Consider the following 17781-nt stretch of genomic DNA (forward strand, 5'->3'; position numbering starts at 1 on the left):
CCACCCCTGCAGATCCTGGCCATAGCCACTGAGCGGCCTTTTTTAAACTGACTCGATTTGAGTAATTTCTGTCCTGACAACCTGCAGATCAATGGACTCACTTATGAATTCGGTAGGAGGGTCAAGCCTATGGAGACGTCAATCCCGTAATTGTGGATACTTAAGTACGGAGTAGTCATACTTTAGACACACATCGTCTCAATCTATCGATCTCGGATCTAGTAATGCATCAGGATCGGCACCGTCGGGAATCATATGATCAACCCGCCGGACAGATATGTAAGTCAAGTATGCACTGGGCTCGCATGGAGCAGTATGACTGAGATGACAGAGCCGGACGGTTCTGTCCTACCACGTTCGATCGAAGTTCTATTTAGAACAGTTGCACGCATGTTATCGGAAGAGGGGAATGAAAAATGCACTGCATGAGAGACAATGCTTGCCCGTAGGACCCTCTGCAAGGGAGTGGATATTCATCTCCTTTCCAAACTAGAGCAATTCGCGCCCTCTCTCCCTTCTTTCCACCTCCTGCGTCATCCCTCATACTCCCCTGGTTCGCGTGGCCATGCAACCTTCGAAACCGAGCACGAGTCTTAGGATTGTCCTACGAAGGCCAAGCGGATGGGAGAGACATGCGAACATGACGTTCGTCTTCTTTGACCCAAGCATATGTACGTGCAATGGGTCTGGATAGGGCCAACTCGTTTAGTAATCGTCTTCTCTATTCCTATTACAGTATACTTATATACTTATGGATCAAGGAATATACCTAATATAATAAATCCATCCAATTCAGTCTGAAATATTTTTATTTTAAACCTTCGATTCGGTTGATATATTGTACCTCAAGCTTTCGTATTGTCGATGGGGGGCAAATCGAAGTACTCTCTTGGGAATTGGATGAGGCTTTTCTCCCCCTTTGGGTGATGGCGCGACCTTTGTGACCTGTCCAACTCCTCCCTTCCTTCCTCGCTATCTTTTTCTCTCCTTCTGTCATTAGGACGATTGGTTATCCGACCTGCATGGCTCCTCTTGCCACTATTAGATTTGGTTTCTTTCCTTTTGTTTTCTCTCGTGATCTACCTTCTTATCCTTGCATTAGTTGATGACCTTAGGTCCGGATGTGCTTGCTCTGGTCGAATCCTTGGGTGACACCTCACATCTCTACATTATCTTCCTCTCTTGTAAGGGACTCTTCAATCATCCCACCTTCAGCCCTTCAGCTATCACTGGTGCCCCCTCAAAGGGCCCAGGTCTCAATGATGGCATCCCTTACTTGTAACGGTCTTCTAGGGGCCTTCTATGCCTCGATATAGGAGTCGTCGACGATACGGTGTCACACAACAGTGTACTCCGTACCTAATGCAGATCGGGGACCGCGACTTCATAGTCTTGACCTAGCCAAGCCTTCTCTTTGTATTTGGCAGTGAGCTACATACAAAAAGAAAATGAAAGCAAACACTGCGAATTGGGGGAAGCAATCCGCGGCCACGCATGATGAAAATCTGCGACTACTGCTGCCATGACAGGGGGACGTGCAATCCCGAGCAACTAGTCTCCTCGACGTTCTACCAACAGCATAGAGCCTGTCGGTCTCTCATTCGTGGCATTTGGAGACCGATCGAACTACTACGAGCACGGACAGGATCATCCCTTAACGTTTCTTTATTCCTTTTAGAATTTATTCTCATTCTAGGTATTTCCTTTTTCCCTTTTCCTCCATCCCCTTCTGATCTTATTTCCTTTTCCGTCAATAATGGTTCCACCTGGCTTCCTTACTGCCACAATCCTAGAAAATTTCTCTCCTCTCTTAGCCTCTAGGAGCCTGTGAATCCTGGCATGGTGGAATAGCACTACTTAGATCTAACTCTATCTCTCGAATTATCGAGAACGAGGAGGATTCTTTATTCGACAATGCATCTACTCTGCATTCCATCGGCCCATTACGTCCAGGATGGATTCTCCCAGTTATGTAGGGGCATGATAGGTCGAGATCGGATGGCTTCCTTCTTAAACCTCGAAAAGCCCTCTTCCCTAAGGTGTTCCTTCTGCTCGCAGTGTAAATTTTTATTTTTATTTCGGTACCTACGGCGGTACTTGGATTTTTTTTTTTTTTCTGTACATACATGATTCTTTCCTTCTGAGATTGATATACGCTCCCTCCTACTTGTACGATTAACTTTTTTCCCACCCTTGTCGGCCTCAAAGAGAACGAGGAGCAAACGAGCAGAAGAGACCCATTATTTATTGAGTCTCCGGCTTCGATCTCTCTCATACATCACATCTCCGAGCTCACCGCAGTCGATGTGGGCATCTCATTTACAACGTGGAAGTGTTTGAAATCCAACGGACCTCAAAGTCCAGCCCCCTTATGCAGCATCAGAAGAGGTTGCAGGGCAGCATAGTCGCTCCTAGCCCGGTTGTTCCAACGCGCCGGCCCAGTTCACACAGTTCACACAGCTCACAGTGGTCCAGGCGTATACACTCCAGCATGTCTGCCGCCTCAACCGGGGATGTTTCGGATCCAGGAACACCTGATAGCCGGGTGAAGAATGAGACTGTTCCGGAGCTGGTGCAATTGTTTCAAGCACAGAATGCATCCCGGCCTGCAACCCCCCAAAACCCGGGGGCGCGTGAAATCTTAAAGGCTGGTCAACGGCGCTTACGTCAACTGGCTCAACGCCAGAGGAGGCCAACAGACCCCAAGTCCAAGGCTGAGGAAGCATCCCGACAGCTGTTGGCACTCCAGCAGGAAGGATTTCTCCCTCCCCCTAGACCCAGGAGAACAGACCCCAAAAGAAGTATCGACTCGACAATATCACATTCATATTCTACTTCTGACCTGAGTTTCATGTCCAATTCACGACAGGATGTCGAAAGCATCGGTCAGCCATGGCTTGTAGACCCGCTGGGGAAACTGAACACCCACGATAGGAAAGATAGCCATGTAACTTCAATCGATATACGAGATTTGACCTCTTTGGTCGAGTCTTCGGGTCCTCTTTCTCCTACTCATGAGGGGAGTCCTCCTCCTTACCAACCTTCCCCACAGTCCAACGTTATTTCAGGTGACAACAATGAATTGAAACAGCATCGTACCAACGCTTCTGATCTTCACTGCAACCCGTCACAGGCTGGTGACAGACAGGATAATGAAACAGAAGCACATAAATCCCCTAACCCATTATGCCGACGGAATGAGGACGATTCCAAGAAATCTTCTTCGGCACCGCCAGAGGCCACTTCTTCAAGTGATATCCACCGGGTAAGTGTGAGCCTGGACTAAATCATTGATCGAAGAGCTAACAACGCAAAGCAGCCCAGCACTGAACAGTCTCAAGAAACCAGAGCGAAAGAGGCCAATGATAATCTCGACAAGTCAGCCCGTAATTCTGCCATGTCAAGCACGTCAGCGTCTTCACAGCCCCCTGCGCACACGCTGAAGCTCTTTCCTGATACCATGTCTCCTCGGGCCTCGACTAAGGGAACCTGGCGCATATCGAATGGTCGTCCACCAAATGGGCCTCTTCCGGCAACTCCTGATACCCGACGGGGTTGTGTATCGGGCACATCTAAATCAAGTTGGGAATCAATCAATGAAGTCCAAAAGCCTTCCGCCGACACTCCAAATGCACAAGACAATGTCGGTAACCCAAGTAGCTCAGATATCAAACAATCTATGCAATCCACAAAACTCAGTGGTAGCGCCACCGACAATCCTATGCACGAAAATTTCCCACACACTGGCCGTCGTCCTACCTCTCTACCATTAGGCGCAATCAATTCCTTCCCTTTACCGGTACCGATGCTGCCCCTGCCATCCTTACCAGAACCAGTTTCTGGAATTTATGCCGGCCGGGACCGAAATACCGTTGTTGGTCAACGAGTATCTCAGGCTCATTCCAGTCAACCAGATCGGCAGCCATCTGGAGAAAACAGGATGGTTCACGCCGAAGAGAATAGAGACTATTCTACATCTACCACACCTATAATGGAGAGCAAAGGTTCGATGACAGGCATACAAAAAGACAGCGCCAAAACATCTATGTCTAGCCAAGTAGAGCCCACGCAGCTTGTACGAACCGGGCCCGGCCGAGCGGAAAGAGTGCATGCATTAAAGATGAAAGATATGTCTGCTAGTCGACTTAATCCGAAAGGAGCGGGCAAATCTATGCAAGAGGAAAGGGAGCAATCCCCCAGTTCCTTACGTTTGACCCAATCGAGGTCATCGCAACGAACCGGCGGAGGGTCACTCGATTCTCGGCACAACGATGCGAGCCCTCCATCCCCGTCTCTCTCCCCCCCCTCGAAACTACCAGCGAAATCCCCTGCCAATGAGTCAATGATTGGAAAGAGGACCTGCAGTTCACCTATCTACTCCAATGTTGTTTCGGTCGAGACCGATGAGCGATTATCGCTACCTGGATCAACCCAAAACTCTCGGATTTATCGAAGCAGCGGCGCAAAAAGCGCAAGTATTATCTGCGAGAAGATGGCAAATGAGCAAGACGTACACAATCAATCTCAAAATGTTTTTCCAACTTCAGATGATGAATGCATTGGGACAACCTCCTACAAAGACTATCAACCGCGTCCGACATCAGCTCCGCCTCGAAGGACTAAGCCAGCACCCAGCGCTGTCAACGAACTTGCCTCGTATCGAGCACGTCATTCCAAGAAGAAGTTACCATCTGAATCTGCCCGTCCCACGACACCCAGAAACCGGAGGAGCCGTGGAATTGAGAAGTCGTCGCCACAGTCACCGCATTCTCAGAATACGTACTACTCTCAAGATTCACGAGGAAGCCGGCATCATGCATATACATTAAACCTCGAAGGGCGCATTGCACATCTCGAGCGTCAAAACAAAATCCTTCAGGCGGCTCTCTTTGCGGCTCTAGATGTCGGTGTTAAGCAAAACATGGAGAGTCTACTCGGTGGGCTGAATACCGCACAGTCTGCTTCTGGTACAGGCAGATCCTCCTATTCTTCAACGTCGAATCTATCCAGCGTAGACGAGCTCCCACCAAAAAGGAGCAAGCTCAAAAGGCAATCCCACCGCCGTCAGGGAAGCTGGATTGCAAGCCCAGATTCCAGCCAGCGGGACAGCTACGGATCAGACGATAGTGCCAACCTTCAAGAAGTGGAAGACATGATAGAAGATTTTGACTTGGACTGGATGTCAGACAAGTCCACTCCGGAGAGGCGTCTACCGATGGTCAGAACTAGGCCTACCTAACATTCTTTTTCTATTTCGTTATTTTTTTTCCCGTCGATTTTCATCTACGATCTGGGAGGCCATCTTTTGAAATCATTTCGTTTCTCCTTTCAAACATTCTCTCACTTTTTTTATTTTCCAAACTTTCTCCATCTCTCATTTCATATTCTGTTCATTGGCCATAGCTTTGTGCCAGAGAACTACTCCGCTACTTCCATATATGGATCTAATTTCTTTGCTTTATGTTCATCTCTCCTTTAGGAATCTCCGTTTCTCTCCTTTTGCTAGACACCCTTTTGGTTCCGTTCGTTGTGTGGATGATTTTTCTCTCTGATGATACCATTCTGCTATATTGAATTCTAGTCTATGTATAGATTAAACAATCCTTCTCTCTGTAACCACGTACAAGAAGTTGTCTAGTAGACATACATAGGAAGGACGCATTGCCTGTCTCTTTGTGCCTCCCAACGGTGTGCTTAGTCATCCACCCCGTGGATAACTAACTAATTAGTTAAACAACAAACAGCTTCCTCTGTTCATCACATCCAGTAACTAGCTTCAACTGGGGCTAGGAGAGCGGCCAACAGAGTGCCGTCAGAAGCAATGACCTAAAAGAGTCACAATCTGGAAACCATCTGAGCCTGTACTCATTCTCTCATTTCACTCTTCCATATTCCCCTCAATATCCCCGCAACCTCCAGACATGGCAACCACCACCACCACAACAACAACAACAGTAATGGGTTTCCCACCCTTGGATCTTATTCATGAAGAACAAAAGAATTAAGTCAAATGTTCTAACAGACTCAGAATTCTCAGATCCCTCAGCATGTCACTGCTCTCCTCTCACATCTTACGGCACGCCCAGGAGTCCAATCCACCTTCATCCTTTCTCGCAAAGATGGCTCCATTATCCAAAGCACTGGACTGCTTGCATCCAAACCTGCTACAAGCATAGCTCAGATCAGTGCAACGACGGAAGAGCCGCCCAGCTCCACTACTCCTACTTCTCCCACAGTTTCGACCTCCCCTTCCACCTCCGCCAGCACCACTCCTGGTCCAACACCCCTAACGCCGTACCAACCCTCTCAAGCGGAAGCTCTGGCGGCCCGCATTTTCGCCTTTGTATCTAGCGCAACGGATCTGAGCCTTACTCTATCCCGGCCTCCCGGCACAGAAAACAAGCATACTTCACCCCGGCTGGCCGAGTCGAACGGTATGCAAGGACTAGGCATCGGGGCGACTCGGGAGGAGGGGGAGGCAGAGGGGTCAGAGAGAGAGGATGACGATGAAGTGAAGCTCTTGCGACTGAGGACTAAGAAACATGAGATTGTTGTCGTCCCTGATAAGAAGTATTTACTATGTGTAGTGCACGGTGCAGCTCATCCGGCTGGCGCACAAGGGAGTGCGGGCATTCGCTCACGGTGACTCCAATGGCATGGCTTGTTTTTGATCCTTTCTTCTTGTTCAACTGGTCTGGTCGGCTTATGTGTTTCTGATTTGGGCCTGGACATATCTTTTGCATGGAATATACCCAGCTGGAAGGCAGATTTAATCATTCTATCTTTTCTATCGGCGTGTTTTACATTGTAGAACAGTGGAGTTGCTCCCAACAGAATCCAACTAGGACCAACACTGCGTCGGTTCCACGCACACCTATAATATGGCCCTCGCATTCAGTACAGTCCCTTCCGGGGCAAAAATTATTCCCTCGGCCTTTGAAATCCATATCTCTGATGAGCAAATCCAGGAGTTGCAGCTGCTGATCAGACATTCTAAGATTGCCCCTCCAACGTTCGAAGGCCAGCAGCAGGACCGGAAGTACGGAATCAGAACCAAATGGCTGGCGGACGCCCGTGAGGCATGGAAGAGCTTCAACTGGTGCTGATTTTATTGCCGACTGTCACGTACAAGCAATGCTGACATCGTACAGGAGAACCATAGAGGACCATCTCAACGGTTTCCCCCAGTTCACCTACGACATTGAAGGATTAACTATCCACCTAGTAGCTCTTTTCTCCGTGAGGCCAGATGCTATCCCGATTGTTCTGATCCACGGCTGGCCAGGGAAGTTCCTTGCTGAACTTCCAACTTTGGAGACTTGAGACTGGACTAATCCTACCGCAAGTAACAGGGAGCTTCGCCGAATTCCTCCCCCTCCTGTCATTGATGCGGGACAAATATACTCCTGCTACTCTGCCTTATCATTTCGTGGTGCCATCACTCCCAGGTTACACCTTTTCCTCGGGTCCTCCACTAGACAGGGACTTCGGTACTGAAGATGTGGCTCGGGTTATCAACACGGTCATGGTCAATCTGGGTTTTGGATCCCACTATGTTGCACAAGGTGGTGATATCGGCGCCAAAATTGGTCGGATATTAGCGGTGGATCACGAAGCCTGCAAGGGTATGTTCCACGACGACTCTGAGAATTCCATGGAAGATTCGTAATGCTGATCTGACACGGCGTATGAAATGCAGCGGTACACTGTGAGTTCTATCCCTATTTCTCTATGCTGTTCTTCCGCTGACCATCCCGGTAAACGTATGCTTCGTCGGGAAACCTGATGACGTCCCAGACACTGCCATATCGGACACCGAAAAACGCAATCTCTCTCGCGCAGAGTGGTTTGCCTCGACGGGGATGGGCTATTACGTGGAACAGGGCACACGCACCAGTACTATTGGCAACGCCATTTCGACTAATCCGGTTGCACTGCTGGCTTGGTGAGTGATCCAGATGCAACGTGCAGAGATATATCCCTTAACGAGCGTCTTGCAGGGTTGGCGAGAAGTTCCTTGACTGGGTTGATGATCCAGTTCCACTACATACGGTCTTGGAGTCGGTGACCCTGTACTGGTTTACGGAGACGTTGCCTCGTTCTATGTACCATTACCGCGAGGTGAGCATCCTGGTTTCTGCGTTTAGTATGGCGGTTACTAACCACCCGTCTCCAGAACTTCCCACCACCCAAGGTCAGGCATGCTATGGACCCGAGATGGTATATCCGCAGACCGTTGGGGTTTTCGTACTTTCCGATGGAGCTGTTGCCCGCACCACAGGCATGGGTTGCGACGACGGGGAATCTTGTATTCTGGAAAGAGCATGCGAAGGTATTTGACTACTTATACACTCAGGGGCTTTTTTTTTTTTTTACGAACTTAACTAACATCACTAAGGGAGGACACTTTGCAGCCCTCGAGAGACCGCACGAACTTCTAGATGATCTGCTTGAATTTATCGAGCAGATCCGGCCGGATCTTACGAGTTGATAAACCATCCAACCCATCCAACAATTAACTATATACCTGAGTATGTACTTGAGTGATACAACAAGACCCAGATAACTTCGTATTCTCTGTATTATCCGACAAGAATAAAATATCCGTCGGTAGCGAGTGCACCGTGCAGCAGCAGACAGGCCAGAACATACACAGTACTTCGTACGAACTCTGTAGAGCTCAGGTAAGCACCTAAGCCCGTAGCCATGCGTTAGCATGCATCCTTCATGCAAGAGACTCCCAAACCGGAGGCCTGTCAGGCTTCCAAGCCTACCAAAACATCCCGGACGAAGTTTGCTACCAGCGAGCGATTTCTTTTGCCGACATTGTGGCCAGCACTGGGTTGGGGGACATGGATGGATGGAAGGTGTCGTCAGTCTGGCTGGACCAGCCAGCGTGGGACAAACGTGCATTGACCCCGCAGAATTCTTTGATTGGTTCTATGGGGGGATATGTGTTTTGATTGTTGATCGTTTACTTTTGATATTGAATTTGAACAAAGTATATATTCCTGGTACATAGTATACCTCTGTATAGTGGATGGGTATTTGCCTAAGAGGTGGGATCGAGGTAACCATTTACCTAATATTATACGAAGCTACTAACTATGTATGTATGCTAGGTACGGATAAAGTTGATAAAACTGACCATTTCAACCTGGTACTTCTGTTTATATGGCTGGTCGCAGTACCCAGGAAGTACCTACAGTTTACAGGTCTGAAGAAGTGGATCACGGAGTTCCCGGCAGGGAAGACGAGCGATGATTGGCGGACAGAGAATTCCCCTCCTTTCTGGGTCTTTACCGGATTCGGTCGGGACATGACTCGATGTACAGCGGGGGGAGTTCTGTATCATGGCTATTCTTAGCGACTGGACACTCTTATTCTATGCCTGTACATCTGTGTGAGAATCAAAGGTTATCAACATGTGCTCGCTGCATGGAGTCAGGAGATGGATGAGTTCGGACGAGACGTGACCTGCATGGAGCACTACCTTAGGTAGTTAGTACATAAAAATGGTCAGACACGAATAATCGGAAGAGTAATAGTAATCGTAATAATATTAGATTCTAATATTAATATTAATACGATCCGATCCTACGTGAGACTCAAGGACACCTGATGATATTCGTAATCATTAGCTGATCCGGATCAGACTTTGGTAACAGAAAAGCCAGGTGGAGTTGGTTCTCTGTTGCCTGGACTGATGGTGCTTACAGTAAAAACGTAATTAGGGGGTTCCACAGGGACAGTTGTTCGGCATATGGGGATACGCTGAGACAGGACTATGTACTCGGTAGTGTACTCGGTAGTGTGCGCGAGTTGGTATGAGGCAGTATAATTTATCTATGTACATATATCAAAGGAAAATTTAATGAAACCAATGAATAATATAGAAAATAAAAATAGATAATGTAGGAGTCATCACTGCCCGTCACTGCCTCCTGCCTCCGGATGGTGGCGTGGGCGGGCAAATCGAATACCGGTGGTTGGCTGATGTGCGGCGGCTGGGCTGGGCCGGATGGGATGGGAATCCATGGACTTCTGAAGTCTCGAAGTAAGTAGGAACTGTAGAGATTACTGTGCGGAGTACAGAGTAACTAAGTAGAGAGTATGTACGGAGTATAGGAGAATGAATCGACGGTCTCTAGGGAGTTGGCCATCATCCATCGTGGTATCCATACAATCCGTAAACCATATATACATCAAGATAGATAGATGAGGGATTCAGTATAGGGCCTGGTATTAATAGTATCAATAGTATCAATATTGATAATATTGTAGACACTTGATAGAATTGAATCCAAAAGCTGATTCACTGACGGAATGCCCAAGTTGGGCCTCCTATCGCGGATGGCGAGGAGTCATCACCGCACCCGGCCAGTTCCCGATCTGTTACTCACTTACTCATTTCTTCCATTTCTTACTCCCCAGTCCTCCTTTCTCAGATGAAAGGACGACGAGATTGCCTTCCTTTATCGTCTGATCTTTTTCAATTTCCTTTCGGTCTATTTTACATTTTCTTTTCCTTTTCTTGTCCTTTTCTTTTGATTGTCTGTTTTATTCTTCTCTCCGCTCTTCCGCTTTCCTATCCTATCCTATCCTTTGTATTAGTTCGTAGCCTTGAAAAGTCTGGTCCCTGCATCCGCCGCCCTGTCACTGATTTTCCGCCACTCTTGCCACTGATCACGGTGAGTAACAAACCTGCTTTTTTTTAACTCCTTGCCCGACCAACTTTCTCCCTCGTGTGACGGGATCCTCTTGAATTTTCCTCTTGGTCCTTACCATCATCAGTCTTCTTTCCTCCTTCTTTTCCTCCCACCCCACCCACCCTCCCTTGGCTCTCTCACTGGTTCGCCCCCCCAGTTAGTCATACCTGTTCCATTTCTAGTCTACCGCTCCGCCCTCTCTCATAGTCAGTCACCGTTTGTACCTACCAGGCAGCCTTCCTCCCCGGAGAGTCATAGTCATAAAAGTTGTCGCCGCCGCCCCAAAAATTGGCCTCATTACCAACTGACTGGGTTGCTGACTGACTCTTTTTCTTTCGCCTTAGATCTAACCTCGCCACTCTATCATCCTTCGTCACTCTATTCTCAGGAGAGCCTTCGACCAACTGCTGACTGCCTGGACAAGCGCCACCGTGCCTGCTTGTTAGACAGTCTGCCGTTCTAGCGGCTCTTTTCCTCCCTCTTCGTGCTTGTCATAGATATCAAGATGTACTCTGTTGCTTCGAAGTCTTTTGTTCCGATCGCCTGTGTTGCAGAACCCTCCACCTCAGATCTCCGAACCTCCGGCAAGGACGTGATTGTCTAAATCATCGGACAAGAACTGCATCTTTGGGAGTCACGTTGATTGCGTGGTCATTTCGACGTGTCTCATCCCATACGCGATTTCGGTTTGATCTACCTTGGGACTCTACACCTGGTGATCGGAACATTAGCTCTTTGAATATCTTCTCCTTTCCACCCTTCATCTCTCTCTCCCCCCTCCCCCCTAGTCTCACGATTTATCTATCTCTATCTACCTGACCTGTCTTTGACTTGACTCACCTGCCCTAACCCCCCTTCGCCACCGCCGCTCACCCTTTACCTACTATAATCCAATCTGGCGAATCCTCTCCTCAAGGCTTGCCGTCGCCTGTGAATAAAAAGACGGTTCTTGTCTTATCGGTTTCTCGTTAACGGTTCTTTGCACAACGGTTTTTTTGATAATCCCACGGTATCAAATTGCGCATATTGCCATATTCGGTGTTATTTGAATTCTACGATTCAAACCGCCGTCCATTTGCGTGACCATCTGAGTTACATTTCTTATTTGTTACTTGAGAGATATACAGGCCACTCGACTGGACAGCATTCCGGATATGTCAGGGATTGACGTGTTGGGGTTGAAAGATCCAAACCCTAGTCTTTCATACCAAGCGTCTTATGCGCATCCTTGCACTTCTTCCACCGTCTCCTCCGCAGCCTCCTCCTCTTCGTCGGTTTTCTCCCTGGATGGGGTGTCCACCCAGGGGTCCATTTCATCAACCTCAACGAATCCGGTGGATGTGATTTGGGAGAACGATGGAGAATACCAGGTGGCCGGACGAGGACTGGCTCCTCCGACAAACGGCTCTCGTGGCTGTTTGAGGGGGCTCGCTGTTCCCAAAGCCACCGACCAGGCGGTTGCCCCGGAGTTGCGCAAGCATCCCCGGCGCACCAGCTACGTTCAACCCAACAATACGACCTCCGCACGACCCCCGCCTTGTCTTATGCGACAGTCGGAGCGGAAGGTCCATTTCGTCGATAACCTTGTCGGTAAGTCGTTGCCCGATCTTTCAGTATTCGAGCCCTCCCAAGCTAAGAATTCGCCCGGTCCGGTTGAAGACACCGCGTCCCAGATTGTCGAGATCATCTGGCCCCTGTCCGTCGTGTCCCTGCGAAGCGACTCGACCACTGGATGCAAAGGGGTCTTGCCTCTTCGCACGTTCATCCAGGAGACGCTTCGTCGATCGCGGACTAGCTATAGCACGTTACAGGTGGCACTCTACTATCTGATCAAGATCAAGCCGCACGTGCCCAGCCCCGATCTGACCCCGGAACAAAACAGCGGCAAACCCGTCTGCCGAGCCATGCAGTGTGGCCGACGTATGTTTCTATCGGCTTTGATCCTCGCGTCCAAATATCTGCAGGACCGGAACTACTCCGCCCGTGCCTGGAGCAAGATCTCCGGCCTCAACACGCTGGAGATCAACCAGAATGAGCTGCTGTTCCTGCAAGCGGTTGATTGGAAGCTCCACATCCCCGAGGCCACCTTCCAACGCTGGACTGAGGTGGTCTTGAAATATACCCCCGGAGCGGGTGCTCAGCCGCTTGACGGTCAGACCTGGCGCTCGGTGCTGCCGAGACTCACCCCGGATCTGGACGAGGTGGACGATACCCCGATGACGCCTTCCAGCATGGAGGCAATCGATGCCCGGTCGAGGGTCGATTCGCCATCTCCTCGGGGAACCTCTAGGAGGGGATCGTCTGATTCCTCCTTCACGGGGAGCGAACCCTACGTCTTGCCATCGCTTCCCGAGAGGCAAACGCCGCCCGCCTACGATCCAGTGTCCCGCGTGGAATCCTTCAATCCGTCCCTCCCATCGATTCCGCGGCCGCCTATGCTTCCGACCCCGCAGATGACACCCCAGTCGAACATGGCCACCACTCCTGCTGCGAGTGCTGGCTCATTCCCGCCACACCGGCGTTACCTCTGTTCCGCTATGTCTCAGATGCAAAATATGTGTATGGCGCGGTCGACTCTCGACCAGCGCCCCTCACTGCCGTTTTGCCCAAAGACCGGTGGTTCGCTGGATGGCTATCCGACCTTGGTGCGCCGATCATCTTTGGCTCGCTCAACTTCATCTGCTTCGTCTCCGGAATCGATGGTCTCCGACGTGTCCACCCTGTCCTCGCAGTCCTCGCAGTCTTCTTCCATGTCGAGCTTATCGGGCAGTGTCGCTCTGCCTCGCCTAGCGATGCATGCCGCCCTGCGGCCCACGAATCCGATGAAGGAGGTCCGCAAGCCGCTGGCAGTCGCGTCGCCTATTGACGAGGCCTGTCTGAGTGACTTTTGCCGCTCCCCTGAGAACTACGGTGGCCCGACCGGCCCGGTCCCGGACCTGTCCGACTTTTCGTTGGGAACACCGGTCGACCATGAAGCCGCGCAAAGTCTCTGTGCGCTTTCTGGAGCTGCTGCTGCTCCCGCGAGGGCCATAGGTCCAGGCGCTAGCCAGCGTCAGGGCCGCAAACGTGGCCGCGCGGGATCGGAGGATTTGCCGTTGCAGAACCAGGTGCGTCAGCTGATGCAATCCCACGCCATTCGGGACGGTGTGGTGCTACCAGACCGCCACACGGTGGATCTCTTCTTGAATTCGGGGCCGCGTCGCTCGCAATCTCTGACAGCGTCGCAGCTGAGCGCCCTCAACTCATACGCTCCGCTTTCGGGGCCAGCGGGTATGAAGCGTGCCTGCTGCGGCAGCGAAGCCAACAAGGTCGCGTTGAATCCTAGGATTCGCGCGGATTATCAGAGCTAGATACGAGTGGCGTCCCATTCTTTTCTGTCATCTTTGTAGAAAAGAAACCAGCCTTATTGTTTATTACATAATTTGACTGTTCTATGCTATCTGTTCTATCCTGATGGATGTCTCCTGGGATAGAGATGGCAGGAGCGGACGCAGACACCCTGTGGGAAAAGTTTTGTGCGAACTTTGTCTCCAGTCTTCTGTTTTAGGGGAGGAAAAAGCCGGTGTTTTTTCTCGTCTTTTGTATATACCCAGGTGTTATTGGGAATTCGAGATGGGAGTCTGCGTCGGCCTCTTGCATGGTGCAGTGGTGGAAACCACTGGTGTATGATGTACGTTGGGGAGGATTGTGTCTGTGATGTGCTTGCAATCTTTTATTACCATTTCCTTATCTACATTGATTTTGTCTGGATGTCTGGAGTGTCGGGGAAAGGGAAGGGTCTGTTTGTGATTATATTGTCTACCACCTATCAACCACCTATCACCTATATTGATCTCAACGTTAGGTTCCAATTTTCAGCTTCACTTGCCTCGTATCGAGTAGAGCCAATGGGATGATTGCAACTCGTCACTGACCTGTGACTCACGGCCTGTGATTATGAGTCATGGCTGCCTGAGCATTGCTGCCTGAGGCTGACACCGGAATTGGCCGGAGATGGCCGGAAGCAGTCGGGTCAGAAGGTTGTCATACGACCGTTTGGCTAGCTGTTTTAGGGACTAGCGCCATCAGATAAGATCGTGATCTGGTCTTAAGACCCGCGTGATCTCTACTATCCCTTTCCTTCTGTCCTTTTCCCCTCTTCTTCCCTTCTTCTCCTCTTCTGCTCTCTTCTCTCGACCTGTTTCTTCTAATGGCACTCCAGTAGATAGTATACTATTGCAGTCAAAAGCATGGGCACTCGCACAGTTACCCTCGTCTCTATTATCACTCTTCTGTTCAGCCCGTTCTCTCTGGCTACCCCGTTGAGAGAACCGGTCGCTCTCGGACAGTCATTCATAACGGGGGATGATGGCTACGACCCGGCAGTGGACATGTCCTCCCAGCTATCGATCAGCTCCACCGATCGTGCGGGTATCATCCAGGCGGGATCGGACGATCTCAGTGCGACCGCTGCGCCGTCCTGGTTTACCTCAACACTGATGGCTCGTCGCCTACTGGCGCTTTCGACCACCGGGGTGATATCCACCATCTTCCCAAAGCCCACCAGTCCAGATACGTCGCGTATCCCCGACGCGGTGGCCGGCCACTCCATCAGTCTCCCGGAATACATCTCCGACTGCGACGAGGCGCTCCCTTCGGGCGGCGGCGGCGACGGTAACCCGACGTTTCTAGCGCTCCACATCTCGACCACGTTCCGTAACATCGCGGCCGGATCCAATCTCAGCGTTTCCATCGACTGGTGGGACCATGTCAACAAGACGCAGCCCGTGTTCCCTGGCTTCCCCCTCAGCGAGGCGGGGCTGCCGCGCGTGTCGCTCTTCGGCTACCTCGAGTCGTTCCCGACCCCGGTGCCCTCGGACACGGAGCAGGCGCTGCGGTCCTGCTACCTGAAGGCGCATCCGGATGCCGAGGCGTGGTTGCCCGATAAGCCGGGGGCACCGCATACGAGCTTCTGGGCGCGGATGGTGGTCACGCAGGCGTACTGGATCGGAGGGTTTGGAGGATTGCAGCAGATAGGCTGGATGAACATGACGGAGTGGACGGGGATTCGACGCAAGGGAAGCGTGGATGGAGTGGGAGATGGAAGAGGATGGGAGAATGTGCGTCTTCCGGGCGAAGCCACTTAGCGAATCGGGATGATCGTCGATACATGATAAGCAGGGGGGTCTCCTATCATCCTCTTCTATCCTCTGTTATCCTCTTTTCTCCCATCCATCCTCTGTTATCCTCCTCTTCTCTTCCATCCATTCTCTCTCCATCCTACCCTCTGTCCTATCCTCTCTTCTATTCTATCCTCTATCCTGTATGTATCCATCCTAGTCCATATTCTATCCATATTCTATCCATATCCATCAAAAAGATAAGATGTATCGTCTCCGCATCCCTCAATCCCAGTCAACCCAGGGAAATCCCCGCTGGACCAATCGCGACCTGGATCCGGTTCCACGAGATCGACGACACTGGGGTCCCGCCAGCTTTGTTGGTATGTAGTCGCAGTCGCTGCCTCTTCTTCCCTTCGACTGATAATTCCCAGCATACTGGATCTCCGACGCCTTCAACGCCGCCACCTGGCAATTCGCCAGCAGCATCATGGCCGTTGGACTAGGCTGGCGCGAATCCCTAGGCATCGTGGCCCTCTCCTTCTTCATCATCTCCTTCGTGATTGCCGCCAACGGCGCGGTCGGTGCCATCTACCACATTCCGTTCCCGGTGATCGCGCGCGCCAGCTGGGGGTTCTGGGGCTCGTACGTAGCCATCGTGTCGCGCGTCATCCTGGCACTGTTCTGGTTCGCTATCCAGAACGTCAATGGAGGGAATGCAGTGCGGGTGATGCTCGGCGCTATCTGGCCGAGATTTCTCACCCTGCATAACGATCTCCCCGAGGACGAGGGTATCACAACTACCGGGATGATCGGGTATCTTGTGTTCTGGCTGGTGCAGTTCCCCTTTCTCTGTATGCATCCGAATCAACTACGGTGGTTGTTCGTGGCGAAGTCGGTGCTCGTGCCTATCGCATGGATCGCGATTCTAATCTGGGCGTTTATCGCAGAGGGTGGAGGTGATCTCTTCGCACGCACGGCCACGGTGTCGGGCAGTCGATATAGTTGGCTCTTTCTCTCTAGTATGACGTCTGTATTGGGGAATTATGCCACGTTGAGCGTGAATCAGGTAGGCCGGCATATACTCCGTATCTTTAAGTTAGTAAATACTAACTAATTAACAGTCTGACTTCTCTCGATACTCCCGCTGCACCCCCAAATGGCAACTCCTCTACATCCCCATGCTCCCTCTTGTATTCACATTCATCTCCTTCATCGGCATCGCCGCCTCATCAGCCGGATACACACGCTACAACACCCCTTCAATCCCATGGGATCCGCTCGACCTAATCAGCCACTGGAGCAGTCGCGCATGCCGATTCTTCGGCGCGTTCTCGTTCGCGCTGGCCTCGCTCGGCGTCAACATCTCTGCGAATTCCATCTCCGCCGCGAATGACCTGACCGCCCTTGTCCCGGGGTACATCGACCTCCGTCGCGGGCAGATCCTCTGCGGATTGGTGTCTTGGGGTCTCGTGCCGTGGAAGATCCTCGCGTCCGCGACGAATTTTTTGAATTTCATGGCGGCATATGCGGTGTTTCTCGGACCGATTGCCGCGATCATGGTGTGGGATTTTTGGCTGCTCAAGAATAGGCAATATGATGTACCTGCGTTGTATCAGCCACGGGATCGGAAGTATTCGTATGGTAGGTGGGGGGTGAATTGGAGGGCCGTCGTTGCTTTCGTAGTCGGCGTTGTGCTGAATTTGCCCGGGTTGATGCATTCGGTTAATGGGGGGATTGATGTGGGTGTTGGAGGGCGTCCGTATGAGTTTGGATGGTTATTGGGATTTGTTGCTACTAGTGTTGTGTATGTGGGAGTGTCTTTGATATGGAGAGATTGTTCGAGAGAGAGTGAGAGAGAGGAAGTGATGGATGACAGGGAGGGGAATAAGCTTGCATAGCCTATTGTATACGCTTGGAATATCTAATACATATAAGACATAAGACAGATATAAATATAGGATATAAAAAAG

The 17781-nt window shown here is 50.8% G+C and overlaps 4 protein-coding genes across 4 annotated transcripts; all 4 read left to right on the forward strand.

The window, feature by feature from the left end:
• Positions 1 to 2491: 2491 nt before the first annotated feature.
• ATNIH1004_010242 (roadblock/LC7 domain-containing protein) lies at positions 2492 to 6646 on the forward strand (the record flags this gene model as incomplete). Its single annotated transcript, XM_033574817.1, has 3 exons — positions 2492 to 3265; positions 3320 to 5218; positions 6029 to 6646. The coding sequence occupies 3 exons, from the start codon at positions 2492 to 2494 to the stop codon at positions 6644 to 6646; spliced, it is 3291 nt and encodes a 1096-aa protein (XP_033422835.1).
• A 741-nt stretch (positions 6647 to 7387) lies between these two features.
• ATNIH1004_010243 (uncharacterized protein) lies at positions 7388 to 8491 on the forward strand (the record flags this gene model as incomplete). Its single annotated transcript, XM_033574818.1, has 6 exons — positions 7388 to 7625; positions 7700 to 7708; positions 7798 to 7945; positions 8001 to 8121; positions 8177 to 8332; positions 8399 to 8491. The coding sequence occupies 6 exons, from the start codon at positions 7388 to 7390 to the stop codon at positions 8489 to 8491; spliced, it is 765 nt and encodes a 254-aa protein (XP_033422836.1).
• Positions 8492 to 11863: 3372 nt separating this feature from the next.
• ATNIH1004_010244 (putative G1/S-specific cyclin Pcl5) lies at positions 11864 to 14059 on the forward strand (the record flags this gene model as incomplete). The annotated part of the gene is made up of 1 exon (XM_033574819.1): positions 11864 to 14059. The coding sequence occupies one exon, from the start codon at positions 11864 to 11866 to the stop codon at positions 14057 to 14059; it is 2196 nt and encodes a 731-aa protein (XP_033422837.1).
• An 879-nt stretch (positions 14060 to 14938) lies between these two features.
• Positions 14939 to 17709, forward strand: ATNIH1004_010245 (uncharacterized protein; the record flags this gene model as incomplete). Its single annotated transcript, XM_033574820.1, has 4 exons — positions 14939 to 15808; positions 16104 to 16191; positions 16243 to 16877; positions 16933 to 17709. The coding sequence occupies 4 exons, from the start codon at positions 14939 to 14941 to the stop codon at positions 17707 to 17709; spliced, it is 2370 nt and encodes a 789-aa protein (XP_033422838.1).
• Positions 17710 to 17781: the final 72 nt, after the last annotated feature.

The sequence above is a fragment of the Aspergillus tanneri genome (genome assembly GCF_003426965.1).
Source record: "Aspergillus tanneri strain NIH1004 chromosome Unknown AapTan_5_pilon_pilon_pilon, whole genome shotgun sequence".
Taxonomy (NCBI): Eukaryota; Fungi; Ascomycota; class Eurotiomycetes; order Eurotiales; family Aspergillaceae; genus Aspergillus; species Aspergillus tanneri.